Below are 18,338 nucleotides of genomic sequence, written 5' to 3'. Positions count from 1 at the left end.
TTGTGTGTGTGAACTCTGGAAGAGAGAGACAGGAAGGTGTGACTGAGGCATGAAGGATGGGACTTTCTGGGATGGAAGAGGGATAATGATTTTCTGTGTTTTGTACAGCTGTGTGTGCTAGGGAGGGGGTGGTAATGTACAGATAGGACTGTGGTTGAAGGGAGGTCAGACGTTCAGGTGTTGGGGGCAGTCCCTGGTAGGGAAAGGTCACTGAGCCTGGAATTGTGAAAACCAGAGATTGGACTCTTCCTAAGCCATGCCACTCTAGGTAAATCACTTCTCTGCCAGCCTTAGTTTCTCATCTGGAGGATGGGCATAACAATGCTCACTACACAGGGATGTTGTGAGGATGTAGGGCATTTTGAGAAACGGCAGGAGTTAAGAGTAACTTCGGTTTACCCTAGGATAACCGGAGGCTAACTTTAGGGGAGCTTTGGGGTGTGTGGCTCCTGGAAATCATATGGGAGGGGGGCAGCAGTGCTTTCTGAGATAGTAGGGGGAAAATGGTGGGTCTAGTTCTGGGTTGGGGGTAGGGGTTCTTTTACATAGGAACTAATTCTTTGGAGTTTCCGCGTTCTCTCCGGACGCTTATAATGTGTGCACCGTGGCGAGACACCCCCGCCGACCCCAGTAGCGGGAGGCGCACTTCCGTTTCTAGGCTGTTGAGAGCTAGCGGGCGGGCTAAGGGGACAATATCCGGCAGGGAAGCGGCTTCTGAACAGCGGTCGCGCTTCCGGCGAGGCGCTTCCGGTAGCGGTGGTGGCGGCGGCGGTGGTTCCGGGTGCCTTTGTCCCCCGGTGTCGCGACCCCGGGCCCACAGGTGGGTTCAGGGCCCTTCTCCTCCCAGCCTTCCGCCGGCGGCGAAGAGCTTCGGACCCTGGGTCTGGGCTTCCCACACCCGGGCCACAGCTCGTAAACCCTCCCTCCTTCCCCGTTTCCGTGGCAACCGGCTTGAGCTCCGAGGAGGGGGCGAAATGGAAGCTGCGCCCCTCCCCCTTTCCTTTGCCCTCCGCCCCTCCCCCAGCGGTCTCCGGGCTGCCTCTTCGGCCTGGGCAGGCGGAGGCGGGAAAGCTCGAGTGTGGGGCTGTGGGTTCATCTGTTCGGGGAGCCCGGGCAGCCTGGCAGCACCGCCCTCCTCCATCCTCGCCCCCGCTGCTCTCCCATCCCTTCATCCCCGCTCCACTCTAATGGTACCCTGCTCCCCTCCCCATCACTGGTTTCTTTTATCTCATCGTCACCTCCACCTTTCCCATCCTACTGTCCCCTCCCCTCCCTAGCAACATCTTTTATAATATTCTCCGTTCCTCAGTGTACCTTCCGTCCACACAATTTCCTTTTTCCTCCTCCCCTTGTCTCCGTCCCTTGCCCGTACCCCCTTGTTGCAGCATTATTATTTCATTGCCTTTGCCCTTCTTTCCACTCTTTTCCCATCCTTCGTCTCTTCCTTTCTTCCTATTTCTCCTCTCCTAGGGAATTAGATCTCTTGTTTCTTTATGAAGTCTGTAACGTTTCACTTTTCATCAAAGGTTTTTCCCTAGACTCAATAAAAGACACCAGCATTCTCAATGTCTCAGTTCAAGCGCCAGCGGGTCAACCCACTGCCAGGAGGACGAAACTTCTCAGGTTAGGCCCTATGCCCTGAACTGGTACTGTATTGGGAAATGCCTGCTTTGTCCTTACTAGAGTTAAGCTCCTAGTTTTCCCTCTTGAGATTTCTCTAGCAGGTAGTGGCATACATTTGTTGTGCTACATCAAGTAACAAATTTAAGCCTCTGCTCCTACTCATTTTCCCTGAGGTTATAGAAATTTCTAATGGGGCCTGTATAGGCAGTGGGAGGAGAGCCACTTGCTTAGATTGCCCTGAGAGTGAGACCTGCTGTGTAGTGCTGATTAGCAGTGCCTGCTAGAGGTATTTGGAGGTTATATGATCTGTGGGTCATTGATTCAGAACTACAAGGTAGTTTAGTGGTCATTACCTCCAACCCCTCCTTTTATAGACAAGGAAGCTGAGGGTCTCGGAAATACAGGTAATATTTGGTTAAACTAAAAATATGCACAAGATACTAGCTAAAGATAAGTACGGTACATATGTAAAAAATTTCCTTGCAGTTTGAAAGAGGAGGGAGGAGTTAAGTTCTTTTGACTCCAAAATCAGTTCACTTTCCACTTTACCAAGATACCTTGCAAAGCCTCTTACTGATATAGAACCTAGAGTGGACCAAGTAAATGAAGGCCAATTTTCCTTTTGTTTTATTCTCATAGGCTCTGCATCCACCTCTCTCCTGGGTCCACCACCTGGTTTGCTCACCCCCCCTGTAGCTACAGAGTTGTCTCAGAATGCCAGGCACCTTCAGGTAGGCATTCATTCAGATATACTTTCTCCAGTGAGTTCTTGTCTTGGTGTGTGAATTCTGATGGTTCTTTGATCTTTATATTATGGGTCATTCTCCTCTTTCACTGTTTTTCTTCTTAGGAGAATGGGTAGACAACCCTTTGACTGTATCTTGGGCTGGAGGATTATTTAGACAATGGCCTCAGAGATGGATGGCTCAGAAGCCAGTCTAATTTTCATCCATGACTGGGTTATGTTCATTTTTATTCTTTAGTCTCCTGCAGATTGAGATTTTCTGGTAAAGGGGACTTTTGCTATATTTTTTCATCCTTCTCTTTTACTGTATATCTTGATGACTCAGATTCAGACTGGTGTATGAGGGCAAAGGTAGTTGGAAAGTAGGTCTTGCATTGATGATGGGGTTATGAGAGACACTCATTTGTTTCCAGCCATTTTCCTTCTTACTCGCCTTTTACTTTACAGAGTGGAGAGAAGCAGCGTGTCTTTACTGGTATTGTCACCAGCTTGCACGACTACTTTGGGGTAGTTGATGAAGAGGTCTTCTTTCAGTTGAGGTAGGCTGGAGGCTCTGATGGTATCAAACAGAGTGAGGATGTTTTGGCAGAAAAAAATTGATTGGATTAAGGTTCATCACCATGATGGTTGAGAAATCTCTGAGGCTTCCATTTGCATTGGGTCCCAGGGGATTTTATTGGTGGCAGGCAGGAAATATCTGGGGAGAAGACCTTTACAGGAAGGTCTTCAGGGGAAGGGGAGGGAATGGTCTTTTTGAGGTGAGCAGGGGGCCTAGTCAGGCCCCTCTCCTCAATGGGCACTCTTGGCTTTTGTGCTGGCAGTGTGGTGAAAGGCAGGCTGCCCCAATTGGGGGAGAAGGTGCTGGTAAAGGCTGCATACAATCCTGGCCAGGCAGTGCCCTGGAATGCTGTCAAGGTTCAGACACTCTCCAATCAGGTACTCAGTCCTTGTCAGAATGTGCATTGGGGAAGGGAAGGAGAGAAACCCATATGACCTGAAAGCCAGGAAGGAGTGGTACTTTTTGGGAGGGGGAGTGTCATGTCTTAGGGTGTGTTGAGCTTGTTATATTAAGAGGCCCCTGAGTTCCTGATTTTCACTTCTCAGCCCTTGCTGAAGTCCCCAGCACCTCCCCTTCTACATGTGGCAGCACTGGGTCAGAAGCAAGGCATTCTGGGGGCCCAGCCCCAGCTGATCTTCCAGCCTCATCGGATTCCCCCACTCTTCCCTCAGAAGCGTGAGTACAATTGATATGGAGGGTGAGACATACTGGTTATGATTTGAACTAATAGGCTTCCAGTTCTATTCAGAACTATGGATCTAAAGCCAGAGATGGAGAAGTGGAGATAGCCAGAGAGATTTCTTGAATTTTTGATTTAAAATGCATTTTCTTTCCTTAGCACTGAGTCTCTTCCAAACATCCCCTACATTGCATCTGAGCCATCTGAGCAGGTTTCCCGCTCGGGGTCCTCATGGCCGATTGGATCAGGGTCGAAGGTAAGAAGACAGAACAAAGAAAACTGTTGTTTGTATGCTTCTAGGAACATTCTTCTTTTTCATAGTATTGACCCACAGTCTTTGATAGTCTCTGCAGCTGGTCGCCTTGCCTTATATGTTTTCACAGTGAGATGTAAATATAAATGACTATGTGTTATTTTTAGCAGGCAGGTTGTATGATGCAGATTTGTCTTTTAAAGCATTTTAGATAGTAGACTTTTTATACAGTTAAAATGATCAAATAAAACTGAACATTTCAGTGTTCATTAAAATGACATTGCCACCTGTGTTTTTAAAAAGTTACTGATTTAAATTGTGCATACTCATAAATGTGTAACAGAAGTCTTTGGATTTATGTAGTGCCTTGAAATCAAGGAAAGCAAAGGTCTTAGGTTTAAATTTGGAGCAGATGTATTGAATTGGGCCTTTGGGATATTTTTAATATGTCTTGTATGATATAGGAATAATATGTTTTGCCAAGAATGTGACATTGGTTCTTGCCACCCAATACTGCTTTGACCTCTTCCTAAAGGTTTTCACTTTGTTCCCTGAGAGCTAACTTACTTTTACCTTGGAATCATAATCTCAGTTGGAAGGGATCTCAGAAGCCATTTGATCCAACCCCTACCTGAGCAAGAATACTTTTGCATATCGTTGACAAGTAGACTACTAGCTGTTAACTGGGTGTAATTGGATACCTACTACCTCTCAAGGCAATTCATTCCATTGTTGGAAAGCTCTAATTATGAAAAAGGTTTTCTTTTTCATCTCACTAAAATTTACCTCTTGGAAACTTCCATCTACTTTTGTCCTTGAAGGTCAAATAAAAGTTATAATACCTCTTCCACATGGTAACTTTTCAGATATTTGGAAACGGTTATCAAGATTCCCCTCTAGTTCCTTTCCCCATTCCTTCATCTAGTCTCTGTTATAGTATGACCTTGTGGTCATTTGTCTTGTTTTCTCGCCTATCTAATCTCTATCCTTTAAATGTTCTTTCTAAAATATAGTGCCCCCAACTGAACTCAGTAGTTTGACCCAGCAGAGGACAGTGGGACAAAATCTCCTTTGTTCTGGACACTGTTTCTGTTAATGCAGCCTCAGATCAAATTAGCTGTTGTGCCTGCCATATCACAAACAGACTAGAGGGGTGTGTGTGTGTGTGTGTGTGTGTGTGTGTGTGTGTGTGTGTGTGTGTTTGTATGTTTAGCTTTGGTCAAGTTCTCCTTTGAAATGAAATTCAAAGAGGGATAAAACCCTCATATCCTAAATGTTAGCAGGGTTATAAAAAACAAAGAAGCCAGCCAGAATCTTGAAAAGGAACCCTGCAAAACTTAGGGCAAAGTCTTAGGGTGATGTGGCTGGCCAGGCTGCAGTTAGTATTTATTTGCTTACAAATAAGTCTGTCTTGAATTCCCAACTCAGAGATAAGCCTAGAGCCTTCAAGATTGCTTATCAAGAGGCTTCTATTTATGCATCTCTTGATTTTTCTAATTCTCATGGTGTTGGAATATATCTTTAAGGAAAAGTCACATATACAAATCTTTTATTCATTACTTGACTGGCTTCATTATTTTTATTAAATGAAGGGATTAACTAAGGTGATCACTAAAGGTTCCTTCCAACTTTGATATTCTGTGCAGTGATTTTATTATTGAACTCTCAAAGATAATCTAAAACAGGTGAAAAACATATTGTTAAGTTTTTTGTTTTAGACTAAAATGTAAATCAGTTATGGAGTCACCAGTATTTATTGACTCTCCTTTGCAAGCCAGACATTAATGATGCCTTTGGGGTACTGTGTATAACTTTGGTCTTAGCTTTACAATGATCAAGTTTGTAGTAGAAGGAAATAATTGCATAGAGGATGATTGTTTTATTAGTTGAGAAAAATATATGTAGGATGAGAAAGAAGGTAGTAGAAATTAGGTGCTTTCAGAGATGTTCAATTTCAAGAGGAGTCCAGTTTGGATTGAAAAGAAATAATTGCATTTGAGGATTATTGTTTTATTAGTTGGGAAAAAAATATGTGGGGTAGGAAAGAAGGTGGTAGAAATTAGATGCTTTCAGAGGATGTTCAGTTTTTTGTTTTTGTCATGCAAAACACTTCCATATTGGTCATTGTTGTAAGAGCAAAGTCATACATAACCAAAACCCCAACATAAAACCAAAAATACACTGATGAAAGATGACTCCAACAGTTCTTTCTCTTGAGGTGGGTAGCATTCCCCATCAGAAGTCTTTCAGGATTGTCCCAGCTCAGCATTGCTGAGAGTAGCGAAGTTTTTACAGATAATCATCATTAGTCTTTCAGGATTGTCCCAGATCATTGCATTGCTGAGAGTAGCGAAGTTTTCATAGATAACCATCAGGCAATATTGCTGATACTGTGTTGCTGATACTGTGTACAGTATTCTCTCAGTTCTGCTTATTTCGCTCTGCATCAGTTCCCACAGATCTTTTCAGCTTTTACTGAAATCATCCTGTTTATCATTTCTTGTAGCACAATAGTATTCCATTACCAACATGTACCACAATTTGTTCAGCCATTCTCCAATTGATGGGACATCCCTCAATTTCTAATTCTTTGCCACCACAAAAAGAGCTGTTATAAATATTTTTATATAAGTAGGTTCTTTCTCCTTAGATGTTCAGTTTTAAGAGGCATCATTAACTTTGCTGGAAGGTATGTTTCTCTGATTGCACTTTTAGAAAGGACATGAATAAACCGGTGAATGTCCAGAGGAGGGAAGCTTGGATGGTGAAGTCTTGAGTTCATGTCACATGGGGATATATCTATCATTGAAAGAACTGGGGATATTTAGTCTGGGGAAGAGAAGACTTGAATGACATTCTAGTTGGTGTCACCTATTTGAAAGGTTGTCATGGGAGATAGACTTGTTCTGTTTGACTCTGGATTAAGGTGCAAAGAGACAAATTTAGGCTTGATGTCAAGAAACACAATTAGAGCTGTCCACAAGTGGAATGAGCTATATCATGAGGTAATGGGTGCCTTCTCCTTCAAGCAAAGACTAGATGGTCACTTTTTTAGTTATGGATTAGACTAGATAGTCACTTACCTCTCTTGCAACCCTGAAATTCTGTGATTTGATGATGACAGCTGCTTGTTTGGGGATCCAGAGTATCCCACTGGACTTTTTGTTTTATTTCTCTTAGGGCTTTGAGGCTGGGTATGTTTCTTCTCTTTCCTATGTTGAGGTTTGCTTTTTTTCATTTTGCTAATGAATTATAACCAGGTCCTGGTTGTTTACAGTATTAGGGAAACCTATCTTGATTATTGAAATCCAAATCATAGGGATTTAATAAACTATGAAATGTACCAAGAAAGTATAATGTTTACTAAAAACCACTTAAACTACTAGTATGGCTGTGTCACATGATTTCAAAACTGGATCACAGAAACATTGAAATTCATGTAAAGACACAACTGAGAGGAGACATTCTTTTTGCTTTGAGTTAAGTAACCCTCAGAATGGTTGCACTTGAATCTCTGATATTGAAGGTCAATGAGAAGAGAAGGAAGCAGTTTTGGTACAAATATGGGGATGCTTGGTTATTCTGGAGTGAGTAATTTATCCCTGAATAATTGAGAGCTGATTATGTTTATGCAAAGAGGTGGGACTTGCCTATCCTGGACAGTCTGAGAATATGAGTTAATAGAAGGCAGGGATTATCTCCCTTTAACTCACTTAATAATAGCACCAAATACATATGGGTATTTAACACTCTGATGATGATGTTTCAACCTTCAGTGATGACTATGATTCCAAGAAGCGCAAACAGAGGGCAGGTGGGGAGCCTTGGGGTGCTAAGAAGCCAAGACATGAATTACCCCCTTATCGGGTCCATCTTACTCCCTACACTGTGGACAGGTGAGCATTCAGATCTGTGAGGTACAAAGGAACTTTCTGGGGGCTAAAAGGGGTGTGAGTGGGAGAGTTTGATGATGGGATCTGCTATGACCCCACTTTCTCTTCTCTGGCCTGCAGCCCCTCCTGTGACTTCTTAGAACTCCAGCGCCGTTATCGAAGTCTCTTGGTACCCTCAGACTTTTTGGTTGTGCATCTGAGTTGGCTGTCAGCCTTCCCCTTAAGCCAGCCCTTCTCCTTACATCATCCAAGCCGAATTCAGGTATCATCAGAGAAGGAACAAGGCCCAAGTGCTAACCCTGAGTCCACTCCACAAGATTCTGACATGACTTACAGTGCTAAGGTGAGTTGACAGGATCTAGTCACTTTTCTCATGGTTTAGAAGAACCTTCATGATATCTGATTGTTTTTCTTTCCTTGCTGCCTCTTCTCAGGTACTTTTGCTTTCCTCCCCGGGGCTAGAAGAATTGTATCGTTGCTGTCTACTATTTGTGGAAGACATGGCTGAGCCAAGGGAGAGTCCAGAACATCCTTTGAAGCAGATAAAGGTTAGAATTGGAGTAATCCTGAGATTTGTGAAGCAAGATCTCCAAATCTTATTCTTTTCCTTACTCTGGTACCTGTTCACTGGTACTGTCCAGCTCCTACCAAAGCACTGACTACAGTTTCACTGGATTTCTCTTTACTGCAACAGCTTTTTTTAAAAATTTTTTTCTTTATTTTTTCCAGTAACAGATTTACACGTAAGTTTTCCAAGGTTACATCATTCATGTTGTCTCCCTGCCTTCTTCCCTCCCCTCTTCCTGGAGTTGAAAAGCAATTCCACTGGATTTTATATGTATTATCACCTATTTCCATATTGTTCATTTTTGTAATAGAGTAATCTTTTAAAACCAAAACCCCAAATCCTATACCATCTAAACTAGTGATAAATCATATGTTTATTTACACATTTCTATTCCAACAGTTCTTTAGAGGTGGATAACATTCTTTTCATAAGTCCCTCAGAATTGTCCTGGATCACTGTATTGTTGTTACTAACAAAGTCTATTACATTTGATTGTGCCTCAACGTTTCAGTTACTATGTATAATGTTCTTCTGGTTCTGCTTATTTTCACTCTGAATCAGTTCATGTAGATCTTTCCAGCTCTTTCTGAAATCATCCTTTTCATCATTCTTGACAGCACAATAGTATTCCACAATTTGTTCAGCTATTCCCCAGTTGAGGGATGTCCTCTCAGTTTCCAATTTTTTGCCACCAAGAAAAACCCAGCTATAAATATTTTTGTACAAACAGGTCCATCCCTATTTTTTTTTCTCTCTCTTGGGATGATGTTGTGATTTTGCAGATGAGAAAACTGAGGCCTGAAAAGCCCACAGGTTTGCCAGATTACACAGCTAATAACTCCTGGTAAAGCTGGGACCTAAAACCTTTGACTTTATCCACTATTCACTCCTTCCTGGCTAATACAATGTGGAGGTTTGTTGAGGGGGCAAGGGACATGGGGGAGGACTGACTTAAACTTTTAAAAATTCCTTGTTCACAGTTTTTACTGAGGAGGAAGGAGGATGAGGCTGTGATGGTAGGAGGTGAGTGGTCACCTTCTCTAGATGGTCCTGACCCAAAGGCTGATCCCCAGGTATTGGTCCGAACTGCCATCCGCTGTGCCCGAGCTCAGACAGGCATTGACTTGAGCAATTGTACAAAGTGGTGAGTATCCTTTCTGAAGTTTTTGTTTGGGGCAATCATTTAGTGTAGTTGGTGAGAGTATTGTGTTTAAACCAAGGTAGCAGGTTAAGGCTCCATATAGACTTGCTAATTTCCCACCATTCTGTGATCACAGAATGCACATTTGACCCCAGCCTTTATTGGTAGGTGGTATTGACCACGAGGGGGGGCTCAGTGTTTGTGTGTGGCTTAGTGCCTGTCTGTCACCCTTTCTGGCTCCACAGCAGCATGTATTTGATGAAGGAAAGAGTCATGTTTTTAACTTGTGACTTCCAGCTGATGGAGCTTGAGCTGGATATGGGGGTTGCCGAGGCAGTTGGACTGCAGAGTTCATCAGAGGTTAGTGTCTCAGTGCCTCCTTTTTCTGGGAGCAGGTGGCGCGTTGCTGAATTCCAGTATATACAGCTGGGACCTCCTCGGCGGCAGCGGACAGTAGTGGTGTATCTACCAGACATCTGGACTCTTATGCCCTCCCTGGAGGAGTGGGAGGCCCTGTGCCAGCAGAAAGCTGCTGAGACAGCGGCCCCACTCCAGGAGACTGTGATGGTAAGTCTGACCCTGGGAGGGAGAGAGTCCAAAACATTTGGATTAACAGGTGATGACTTGTTTGTTTGCTTCCTAGGAAGCAGAGGCTTCTGTAGAGGAAACAGACTCATCTGAACTTACAGCAGCAGCAGAGGCTTCTGAACAAGACCCGGAGAATCCTGAGCTTAGTCTGCAGCAGGAAATGGACCCTTCTCTCCCAGAGGCCCCTCCCCCTCCTCTGGAGCCTGTTATAATAGCCCAGCCTGGCTGTGCTAACTTTTCCCTCCAAGCTATTTTGGAGGATCGGAGGCCAAGAGAAAAGATCTCATTTGAGGTAGATGTGGAAGGTCTGGGGAATATGCTGGGCTAGTGGAACTTAGATGGACTACTTCCACTTGGTATTCATGTACCCTCAACTCTGCATTAACAGGCAGTGGTGTTGGCAGCACTGTTTCAGGAGATGCTACAGCGAGACTTTGGATACAAAATCTATAAGATGTTGCTGAGCCTGCCTGAAAAAGAGGTGCCCCCGCCGGAGCCAGAAAAGGAGGAAGTAGTGTCCAAGGATGAGGCAGCCAAGGAGGAAGTGGCCAAAGAATCCAAGGATGAAGCACAGAATGAGGGGACGTCTACTGAGCCAGACAACTTGTTGGTGAGTGCTGAGGCCAGAGAAGGGTGAGTGGTAAGAGCTTCATGCATTGAGGACCTGAACACTAGGAGGCTGTTATGTGTACTGGCACTGGGCTAGGTACTGGCTCTCTTAAGTACAGAAAAAGAAAAGAATTATGTATTTATGGTGAGTTGATAGGATGACAACAAGGACATTACATCTATATGGCAATCAATAGCTATATTTTAAAGGAAAAGAACTCTGAGGTTAAACGTTAAAGGGGGAGCACATTTCAGGTGTGGGGGTGACTAGTGTAAAGGCATGGACCCTGGAGATGGAATATTATTTATGAGGAACAGAGAAGTGGAGTAATGGACTATGAGATTGGAAAGGTTTGTGTAAGGCTGTAGGGGCTAAATGGAGGAGTTTATTTTATCCCAAAGGCAACAGGAAGCCAGTGGAGCTGGTGGAGTGGGGAAATTTCATAAAACAGATCTGTGTTTGAGGAAAATCACATTGACAGCTGTGTGTAGGATGGGCTGAAGTGGGTAGAGACCCGAGGCAGGGAGATTGGTTAGGAGATTGTTGCAGAAATCTAGGCAAGAGTTAATGACATCCTGATTTAAGGTGGTAATTGTGTTAAGGGAGAAAGGGCCACGTGAGAGACTGTGGAGGTGGGATTGTCCCCAGTTTGGCAGTTGGCTTGGTATGTGGGGTGAGGGTGTGTGAAGAGCCTGGGATAATGCTGAGATTGGGGACCAACACTGGAAGGGTGCTGGTGGCTTCCACTGAAAATGGGGGAAGTGTGGAGGAGGGGAGGGTTTAGGGGGAAAGATAATGAGTTCTGTTTTAGACGAGTTGAAGATGCCCCTGGGACATCCAGCTTGAAACGGCCACTAGGCAAGTGTTGATGTGGGACTGCAGCTGGGGGAGAAGCGGGCTGGCTAGAGAGGTCTGACAGGCGTCTGCATTAGGTGATGATTAAACCCAGGGGAACTGAGGAGGTTACTGAGAGAATATATGAGGAGAAGAGGGCCTAGAGCAGGACCCTGGGGACACCCAGAGCCTAGGGAGCAGGACATGGATGAGGAGCCTGAGAAGAGGCAGACCAAGACCCAACTGAAGGAAGCATAGTTGATAAGTCAGAGAGGCCAGAAAAATGTCAGTGGAGTAGGTAGGTTAGCCAGAACTCTTTTTGCTTTTCTAAACTTAGTGAACATACTTTCCTGCTGAAGTATGGTTTAGTGAACATGATTTCACTTCTCTTTGGTATTTGAGGAACTTGTATTACTCAAATGAAACTTCTCATCAAAAGGCATTGATGAACTGTGTGGTGCTGGCCTGGAATTAGGAAGTCCCCAGCTCGAATCTGCCTCAGATACTTAATAGCTGTTTGACCCCGGGCCGCTCGCCTAGCCCTGTCGGCTTTAGTTTGCTCAACTGTAAAATGGGGATACTCATTCTTATCTCCGAGGGGAGTTGTGAGATAGCTGTAAAGTCCTTAGCACAGTGCATAGGAGGCACTTGATAAATCCATCCTTCCTCCCACCGTCTCCCTCCTTTCCTCCTTTTGATGGATTTGTAATTCCATTGTTGCTGGTACTTCCTCCACTGGTGCAGACCTTAACCCATTCATGCCTTCTTATGTAGTGGCTCTGAAAAGCTCTTAAGTCTCGTTGAATTTGTGGATACCAGTGCGTTTCCTCAGTCATATCTTTAATGAACATTTAATATGCCGTAGCCCACTTAGGCCCACCAACTACATGACTCCGTTATATAGCATCATTGTTGATGTAAAGGGAAAAGTGATTTTGTGGGTGTCAAGAAGCAGTTTGGCATTGTTGAAATGGTGCACTTGTCCTCCTAATTCAATTCAGGGCCAAGTTTGTGGCCTATCTGTGGCCACTACATGCACTCGTGGACTAGCTCTGGCCTCCTCACCCATCCACAGCAGCCTAATCAAGGCAGCAGTTTTTCATTTCAACTTGACAAACAGTATTTAAGTCTCAAAGTAGTAGGTGCTGAGGATTTCAGGATAATCCTTGTTGGTTTTTTTTTTTTTTTTTTTTTTTTTTTTACTGTGTGAATAAAGCGTTAGGTGGAATTCTTTTGAATGTAGATTCACTGAGGAGGCCTCTTAGGATTCTGGTGCTTGATGTAATTACCACAGTGTGAATTGCAAACAGGGTCATCTGGAGAATTTCACCATCCATAGGGAGTTCTTCTACTATTTGGATTCTTTACAGAACAGTTTTCATGATAGTAATGAACACTTACTGGCGTTTAAATAAGATTTTTTAAACAAATTGATCTCTGTGGTGTCATTTTATCAAGGAATTTTATTTTTGCAGGAGAGTCACCTTTCCGAGAAAACCTTTTAGGTTGCATTTTGATTTCTGGAGTTAAATGCTTTTTTGTGATCAACAAACAGAAGTATTTCATTTTCTGTATGTCATTTTTATGATTCTGAAGAAGAGGTCTGCAAAAACCTGGCTCCTTCCACATATTTTCATCTAGACAGATGAGAAGCTGGACAGATGAGTTGGAAATTACTGATCAGACTTCTTAGGCAGCTTTTATTTATTTATTTTTTTGGGCAGCATCACCTTCAGCCTTCATTCTTGAGATACCTTGAGAATTGATCCCTTGGTACTTGCAAAATATGCTCCCTTCTGCATGGAGTTTTTCTCTGTACTCGATTTGACCTATTCTCTTTGAGATGTTATTTTATGACTCTAATTTCTCAAATAGCACATTTGATTCTGAGGTGTTAGAATCCAGATGTAGTTCTACTTTCTTTAGTAAGAATATGTTGTTTATGGGGCAGCTGGGTAGCTCAGTGGATTGAGAGCCAGGCCTAGAGACAGGAGGTCCTAGGTTCAAATCCGGCCTCAGCCACTTCCCAGCTGTGTGACCCTGGGCAAGTCACTTGACCCCCATTGCCTACCCTTACCAATCTTCCACCTATAAAGTCAATACACAGAAGTTAAGGGTTTAAAAAAAAAAAAAAAAAAGCAAAAAAAAAAAAAAGAATATGTTGTTTAGGGGCAGCTGGGTGGCTCAGTGGATTGAGAGTCAGGCCTGGAGATTGGAGGTCCTGGGTTCAAATCTGGCCTCAGACACTTCCTAGCTATGTGACTTTGGGCAAGTCACTTAACCCTATTGCCTAGCCCTTACCACTCTTCATACACAATATTGATTCTAAGATGGAAGGTAAGAGTTTTTAAAAAATAATAGATTATTAAAAAACAAAAATACTAATAGATGGGTGTTCCATTTTGTACCTACTTGTTCTCCTTAACAGTTTCATACAAATGCTCTTAGTTGGATGCGTGTCAAACTTTCTAAAGACTTCTTTGGCCCTGTGTTGACTTACCTTCTGCAAATGAGAGTAGTGAACGCCTTTGATGAATGTGTCTCTCTCCCTGGGCATGTACCCTGAACTATTGTTGCATTTGGCTGGTTGAAATGGTTTCTGGCTTTTTTTGTATTGGCTATTTCATTGGATAAACTTCTCTTAACAATTGGTAACAATCTGAGTCAACATTATTTTTAAACTAAAAACAAAGCAAAACTCCATACTTTCTGTCTCAGAATCCAACTATCAGTTCCAAGGTAGTAAGAACTAGGCAAGGGGAAGGTTAAGTGACTTGCCTAGGGTCACACAACTAGGAAGTATCCGAGTTCCGATTAACCCAAGACTTTCTGTCTCTAGGCCTGACTAGCCACAGAGTCACCTAGCTGCCCGAGTAGTCAACATTTTAATTTTTTTCAGTCAATAGTAGGTGCTTTTGGAATGATTTAAAATTTTGCCGAGTTTTCTTATCTGTCTTTCTGATTTTAGTGTTTATTTTTATTTTTGCTCAGAATATTTTCCAGAATATTTTCCTCTCTCTTCTAATCTTATTGAAGTATGGAACTGAAAGGTGGAGAAAATTATTAGGAGAAAGAGGCACTGGCTCTTGGGTTCAAACCCCAACCCTGATATTTAAGCCCTGTATGACTTGGGACAAGTCAGTTAATTTCGCTGGGGCTTAGTTTTCTCACTTGTAAAATGAGGGGGCTGGACAAGATGGTTTCAGAGATCCTTTCTAGCTCTGAAGCAAGAAAATGCCACCAATCCAAGGACAAAAAAGCAACTTGGGATTTGCTTTAAAAAAAAATAAAGGAAGCCTAACACTGAAAATCAGTTTTTTCTTGTAAGTTACCTCACCTTCTGTTAAGAGCTTAGTTTAGGGAGAAGTTGGAGGAGAATGTTTCTTTGGCTTGTGAAAATTCCATATCTTCTGTGTATTCTCTATGATCAGCTCCTGCTTTTCTGTGGGACGAAATTCAAGTTTTAGAACAAACACCTTGAACCTCGGTTAATGTATTTAAATGTTTTGGAAATGTGAACATGATACAGAAATGTGAGCAAATTGTTTTTACTACTGCTCTGCTCCTCACAGAAGGAGGATGGACTTTTGCCCAAGCCTTCAGCTTCTGGTGAAGAGGAAGAGGAGAAGGCCCGGGGTGAAGCATCTGAGGACCTCTGTGAGCTGAGCTTGGATGCAGAACTGTTGCTGCTGAGGGAAGAAGTAGAAGAGGACTTTGGTATGTTGGGAGCCTGAGAAAGGAGGGAGGGGACTTTGGTATGGGCTGGGTTATTCAGTGATTTGAGTCTGATGCTTTTCCTTCACCTGATTGTTCTGGGACTCTTCAGCAGGGACAAAGCTAGAAGATGCTGAGGTACGATCTGTTGCCTCAAACCAATCAGAGATGGAATTCTCCTCCCTCCAGGACATGGTGAGGATCACTGCTTCCCCACCTCTGCCTCACTATTTAGGATGTTATTACAGTTCAGGGAGGCATGTGATCTGAGCATTAGGATTCCTTCCATCTTGGTAGACACCAAATGGCCCTTGGCTTCTTGCTTGTTCTGCATGATGGAAAATACACCCTTAGGGAGAAAATTTAGGTATATAGAAATCCAGGGCCAATAGAATTCAGTGTCTGAGAAAAACACTTAACCTCCACTTGATAGTCATTTGTATGACAAATTATATTTGTAAGACAACCCCCTAAGGGTCCTTCTGATAATCTTCAGACTTGAACTTTATGGAACTAGTTTCAGAACTAAAAAACTATCCACAGAAATTTGGTAACTGGAATTCCTTTACCCAAATCGGCCCAACAGACTTCAGATTCAAAGACTTCTCTAGTTTACCTTCCTGTACATTTGGCAAGAACCCAGCAATGTAGTTTAGCCATAAGAGGCTATATTTATAAACATTAAGCCAACGGGAAGTTTTTCTTCATTTTCCCTGGTTCTCTCAGCCCAAGGAGCTAGACCCCTCAGCTGTGTTGCCCCTGGACTGTCTTCTTGCTTTTGTGTTCTTTGATGCCAACTGGTGTGGCTACCTTCACCGACGGGACCTAGAGAGGGCCCTCCTCACTCTTGGACTTCATCTCACTGCAGAGCAGGTATCTTTTCCCTTTCTCTATTGCCACCTTGCCCTTGGGTGACTTGTTTTCTCTTCAGTGTACTCTCTCTCTGCCCCCTCCCCAATGATGATTGCATGTTGTCTGTAGGCCAAAAAGCTGGTTAGCCGGGTGGTGAGCCAGAACATTTGTCAGTACCGGAGTCTTCAGTACAGCCGTCAAGAAGGCCTGGATGGCGCGCTCCCCGAGGAGGCGCTCTTTGGTAAGCAGAACTCCACCTCACTTACCTTTGGAAGTCGAAGGCTTGGCTTTCTTCTCAGATCTTCTAATCTCTTCTTTTGGACCTTTCAAGGAAACTTGGATCTGCTGCCACCTTCTTCTGGGGAAAGCACAAAGCCAAGTGCCCCTCCGGTAGAGCATCGAGGCCTGGTGTCTCATAATGGCAGCCTGATTCACGTGGGGAACCTGTTGCAGCGGGCAGAGCAGCAAGATAGCGGGCGGCTTTACTTGGAGAACAAGATTCACACACTGGAACTGAAGCTGGGTGAGAAGCCTTACAGCCCCAAGGGCCTGGGGTGTTGGACCGTCCCATGGGCTGGGTGCATCTTGCTGCTGCACCAGCAGTGGTTTTTCCCATCCCATATCTATCCTGGAATTGAAAGAGCAAAGATTTCTGGGGTTTTCTTTCCAGAGGAGACCCATAACCGCTTCTCTACCACTGAGGCTACCAATAAGACGCTGACAGCAGATATGCAGGAACTTCGGACACGGCTGGCAGAGGCTGAAGAGATGGCCCGCACAGCCGAGAGGCAGAAGAATCAGCTGCAGCGTCTGTTACAGGAGTTTCGAAGACGTTTGACTCCCTTACAGCAGGAGATGCAGCGGATGGCAGAGAAGGTGGGGAGGTCGAGTACTGGGGGAGGGGGAAGGTCTGTTCTTAGGGAAATGAGGAAGGCCACATGAAGTTCTGATGGGAGAGGAGGGCTTCTCATTCACTAATTCCCTGGGCCTTTTTGGTGGAGACTCCCTGAAAGAAATAACCATGTTCCCGGTACTCTATTGTGAGAGTGGGGACCTATGATTTTTCTCTCCCTGTCTTATCTCCTCCCCCCAGTCCCCAGGGTCCTAATCCTTGTTACACATGTATTTCAGGCTGACAGCTGGGGAGAGAAGGAGGAACCAGCACCTAGCAACTGAGGCTGCTGAGGCTGAAGGGCACTGCACAGCAACTGCCACCCAGTGAGCTCAGCGATGGAGGCTGATGAAATTAGACCCTCTGAGCACCAGAAAGCAGCTGGAGCAGGGCCTGAGAACTGCAGGCAGGGGAGGCTGACAGTGCTCAGTATCTCCAAGACAAATGAGGGGGGAGGGGCCTGGGCAGTGAGAGGAAGAACAGGACTGTCAGAGTGGGGAGGGACCCAATTTACACCTACCACTAATAGAGCATCTTTCCTTCTCACTCCTGGAATATCATTTCTTCCTCTACTGTGGTTCCTCTGGGAGCCCTTTTAATCTTGTGCTTCCTCATATACTCCCGGTTTTAGAATGAGACAAAAGAGGGGAGGGGAAGACATTTGACAGCCTGTTACCAGGCCTAGCACCAACAGACTTTTCTGGACAGAGGGTCAGGGAGTCCAGTCGTGGGCATTGGAGCCTTGATTTGGTCAAGTGACACCCATCCTGCTGAGCTGCAGAGGCAGATCCTTGAGGGGAGGGGCTCAGGGATCCTGTCTAAAGATGAGAGCCAGCAGCAGGGGCCAGCTCGTGTCTCGGGCTGTTTGTAGGCCTGCGCTCTGCCAACCCTAGAAGAAATCTCTTGCCAGGTGAAAGCTGTTCCTTTCTCTTCTGCTCTTTGTTCAGAATGTGGTAATGGCTGGGCCTAGTAGGCTGAGCCTTTCTCTGTTACCTTTGTAATTCTCACCTCTTTCCATAACCCACGGTTCCAGTTTGACTTTGTATATAAAGTTGTCCTTTTTTTGGCTTTTTGTTTTTTAAATAAACCAAAATCAAAACCACAGTGTGTGCCTGCGGCCCTCCAGGGCCTGCTCCCCTGCTGATTCCCTGAGTCAGTCTGCTCTTCGAGCTACTTGTGTCACGGGGCCTGAACCTTCTTGCCTATCTCCCAAGCTTCCCCGTACTCCTCCACCCTTCTTACCCCCAGTCCAGGCTGGGCTCTACTCATCTGGGTAGGGTAATGAGCCTTCTCAATTTCTTCCTGCAGAAGTATCACCCTGGAAGTTTAGCTATAAAGCCCCAGGTAGCAAAGGAAAAAAGGAAGTTCATTGAGACAGTAGTGTCGC

General features: G+C 44.4%; 1 protein-coding gene across 3 annotated transcripts; it reads left to right on the top strand.

Moving 5' to 3' along the window:
* Nucleotides 1–768: 768 nt before the first annotated feature.
* On the top strand, nucleotides 769–18,097 carry CCAR2 (cell cycle and apoptosis regulator 2). Of its 3 annotated transcripts, none has more exons than XM_044663481.1 (20): nucleotides 769–1,623; nucleotides 2,263–2,354; nucleotides 2,816–2,907; nucleotides 3,190–3,304; nucleotides 3,473–3,602; nucleotides 3,766–3,862; nucleotides 7,636–7,755; nucleotides 7,873–8,095; nucleotides 8,187–8,300; nucleotides 9,301–9,464; nucleotides 9,857–10,022; nucleotides 10,105–10,341; nucleotides 10,438–10,659; nucleotides 15,066–15,210; nucleotides 15,323–15,402; nucleotides 15,934–16,080; nucleotides 16,189–16,300; nucleotides 16,391–16,582; nucleotides 16,730–16,935; nucleotides 17,191–18,097. In XM_044663481.1, the coding sequence occupies exons 1-20, from the start codon at nucleotides 1,566–1,568 to the stop codon at nucleotides 17,233–17,235; spliced, it is 2,757 nt and encodes a 918-aa protein (XP_044519416.1). In that variant the 5' UTR covers nucleotides 769–1,565; the 3' UTR covers nucleotides 17,236–18,097. The 3 variants fall into 3 exon arrangements, with proteins under 3 accessions (XP_044519416.1, XP_044519414.1, XP_044519413.1); XM_044663479.1 differs by having other exon boundaries at nucleotides 15,320–15,402; nucleotides 17,191–18,096; XM_044663478.1 differs by having other exon boundaries at nucleotides 9,857–10,028; nucleotides 15,320–15,402; nucleotides 17,191–18,096.
* Nucleotides 18,098–18,338: the final 241 nt, after the last annotated feature.

Source organism: Gracilinanus agilis, chromosome 2, assembly GCF_016433145.1.
Source record: "Gracilinanus agilis isolate LMUSP501 chromosome 2, AgileGrace, whole genome shotgun sequence".
Taxonomy (NCBI): Eukaryota; Metazoa; Chordata; class Mammalia; order Didelphimorphia; family Didelphidae; genus Gracilinanus; species Gracilinanus agilis.
The sequence above is the reverse complement of the archived record's forward strand: the minus strand, read 5'-3'. Positions and strand labels throughout refer to the sequence as shown.

What these genes read in the sequence shown, in the direction of transcription:
- CCAR2 (XM_044663478.1), top strand. Translation starts at nt 1,566, where the DNA reads ATGTCTCAGTTCAAGCGCCAGCGGGTCAACCCACTGCCAGGAGGACGA. An exon ending in AGGAGGACGAAACTTCTCAG is followed by an intron (nt 1,624 to 2,262) that starts GTTAGGCCCTAT and finishes TTATTCTCATAG; the next exon opens with GCTCTGCATCCACCTCTCTC. An exon ending in CTGAGCCAGACAACTTGTTG is followed by an intron (nt 10,660 to 15,065) that starts GTGAGTGCTGAG and finishes TGCTCCTCACAG; the next exon opens with AAGGAGGATGGACTTTTGCC.